Raw genomic sequence first — 2,244 nt, 5'->3', positions numbered from 1 at the left:
TGTGAAAAGACTTTGCTTGCATTAGACCTTGGTAGACAGGAAGTCTCTCTCTCTCTCTCTCTCTCTCTCTCTCTCTCTCTCTCTCTCTCTCTCTCTCTCTCCGTCCTTCCCGTTCACTCCTAATAGGATAATTGATAGAAAGCCTAAATAGTCAATACCGGTGGACTCAGAAAGGTCGTCGGAAGCTCTGAAGAGAAACTTTGATGCGCTGCTCGCTCTCTGCTCCGAGCAGCAAGTTGCAGCAGGACTTTGAGAGCCGGAGATGCTCTGAGATCTGAAGAGTTGAGAACCAAAATACTTTTCTGCAGTCTGGAAACTCGCACTTTGCAGGTACGGCCTTCTTGAACTTACAAAACTGTATTTAAACTGTTATTTTGCTATATTAATTTACCATCCATTATCTTTGGTCAAAAAAAGGCCTATTGACAATGTTACTCCAGTAATGGTGGGTCGACCGGTGTTGTGCTTAAGTAGGTAAAACTTGATGACATGATCTATAAAGCTTTACTACTAGCTAATAGTCTGATCTAAAAAATACATTTTGAGTATGAATTTAACTTTTGATGTATTTTTAGCACTATGTGGCACATTGTCATCAGATATTTGGTCAAATTAACAGTCAGGAACAATATAAAAACACTCGACGTCTCAATATATAAAACCCACTTTTTAATAAAAAAGCTGCCTTTTTAACCAACCTTTCCCTCCCATTACAACGACGTAAAGTCGCAGTTTAATGACCTCTCCATCAAACTTTGTTCAGCCTTATTAGCAGCCTATATTTCAACTGCGTCCTGCTGATTGGAAAAGTGTTCTGATTAAAGGATTTCCCCATCATTGCAGATATGGATCAGGGGGCAGTGTGTGCCGGATGCCACCGGCTGATCAGAGACAGATTCCTGCTCAGAGTCACTGACGGCCTCTGGCACGAGGAGTGTGTGCGGTGCGCGGCGTGCGGGGACGCGCTCAGTAACTCCTGCTTTCTGCGGGACCGCAAACTTTACTGCAAGCGGGACTATGCTGAGTGAGTGCTGATCTCCGACTCTTCATTACTTTTGGTTTTCTCCTGATGTTACAGCCGAAAAATCATAAAACACGTACATTTGACTTTTTAACACAGAAGCTCATTTTCACCTTCATCCAAGGGAAACAGATTTTCCTGGTTAAGCTCATCTGATTTTATACTGTGATACATATACTTACTGATTTCATGGATACATTTTATATATAGATATATAGATGCATTACAGTTGTCATCACAAATGTTTGTAATGTGCTTAAATAATCACTTTTTTCTTGTTTAAATTCTTTATTATAAATATGTTTTTTTCTGGTCCTGTTATGATGCAGTTTTCGCTTTGGCATGTACAGTATATACTTATATATTACCAACGATAAGTCCATGTAGTTACAAAAAAAATCCAATAGTGTTCTAAGGTATTCTTAATTTTGTTATAGGCTGTTTATCAGATTTATATTTTGTTTCATTATATCTACATTATTTTAAATTTTTGGCCTGCGCCCCAAAAATTACTGTGCGTTATTAAGCCTATTTTGACAACGAAACCCTTGTCCAGATCTGACCTTGACTAAGAACGTGTGTGTACGTGTGTGTGTGTGTGTCTGTGTGTGCGTGCGTATGTGTGCGAATGACAGAGAAAGAGACAGAAAGACAGAGAGAGTTGTGAAATAAGTGATTTCTCTTCAGACACTCTTTACTTTACACAACTTAAACACATCTAATCCTACTTAGTTTTGCATGTTTTACATATGGTGTTTTATAGTTTATGGCAAAAGTATTGTGTTATGAGTGTGTGTGTGTGGTGTGTGTGTGTGCGTGTGTGTGCGTGTGTGTGCACACGTGTAGGTGTGTACGTGCATATATGGTGCAAACTGACTTGCAGGGAACTTGGCACAGTGCACTAAGAGAACAAGGTGACTGGAGGAGGAAGGGGTGGCGAGGGAGCTGGAATGTGAGCGCACTATTGCATAGTGTACATCCACACTCACACGCACACACACACACACACACACACACACACACACACACACACACACACACAATAACACAGTAACACCTTCAGACACAACACACACACAAACAAACACACAGCACACAACCAGGGGTAGAGCTCAACTGACACATTGTCAAAATGTGTTAAAATTTCGAGGCCCATTGGCGTGGCAACTGCAAGCTGGGGACAACATATGGTCTCGTCGATGAGGCGGCCATCACCCCCCCCC

The 2,244-nt window shown here is 41.3% G+C and overlaps 1 protein-coding gene across 1 annotated transcript in view; it reads left to right on the top strand.

The window, feature by feature from the left end:
• The first annotated feature begins 442 nt into the window (after nucleotides 1-442).
• Nucleotides 443-2,244, top strand: part of lmx1a (LIM homeobox transcription factor 1, alpha) — a 10,977-nt gene continuing 9,175 nt past the window's right edge. The window contains exons 1-2 of the mRNA XM_031863870.1: nucleotides 443-470; nucleotides 844-1,024. Of these exons, the coding sequence (XP_031719730.1) occupies nucleotides 443-470; nucleotides 844-1,024 (209 nt within the window). The remainder of the gene's footprint in view (nucleotides 471-843; nucleotides 1,025-2,244) is intronic.

The sequence above is a fragment of the Anarrhichthys ocellatus genome, unplaced genomic scaffold (assembly GCF_004355925.1).
Source record: "Anarrhichthys ocellatus isolate YVR2014 unplaced genomic scaffold, GSC_Weel_1.0 scaffold30, whole genome shotgun sequence".
NCBI lineage: Eukaryota > Metazoa > Chordata > Actinopteri > Perciformes > Anarhichadidae > Anarrhichthys > Anarrhichthys ocellatus.
Note: the sequence above shows the minus strand (reverse complement) of the source record. Positions and strands in the feature narration are given on the sequence as shown.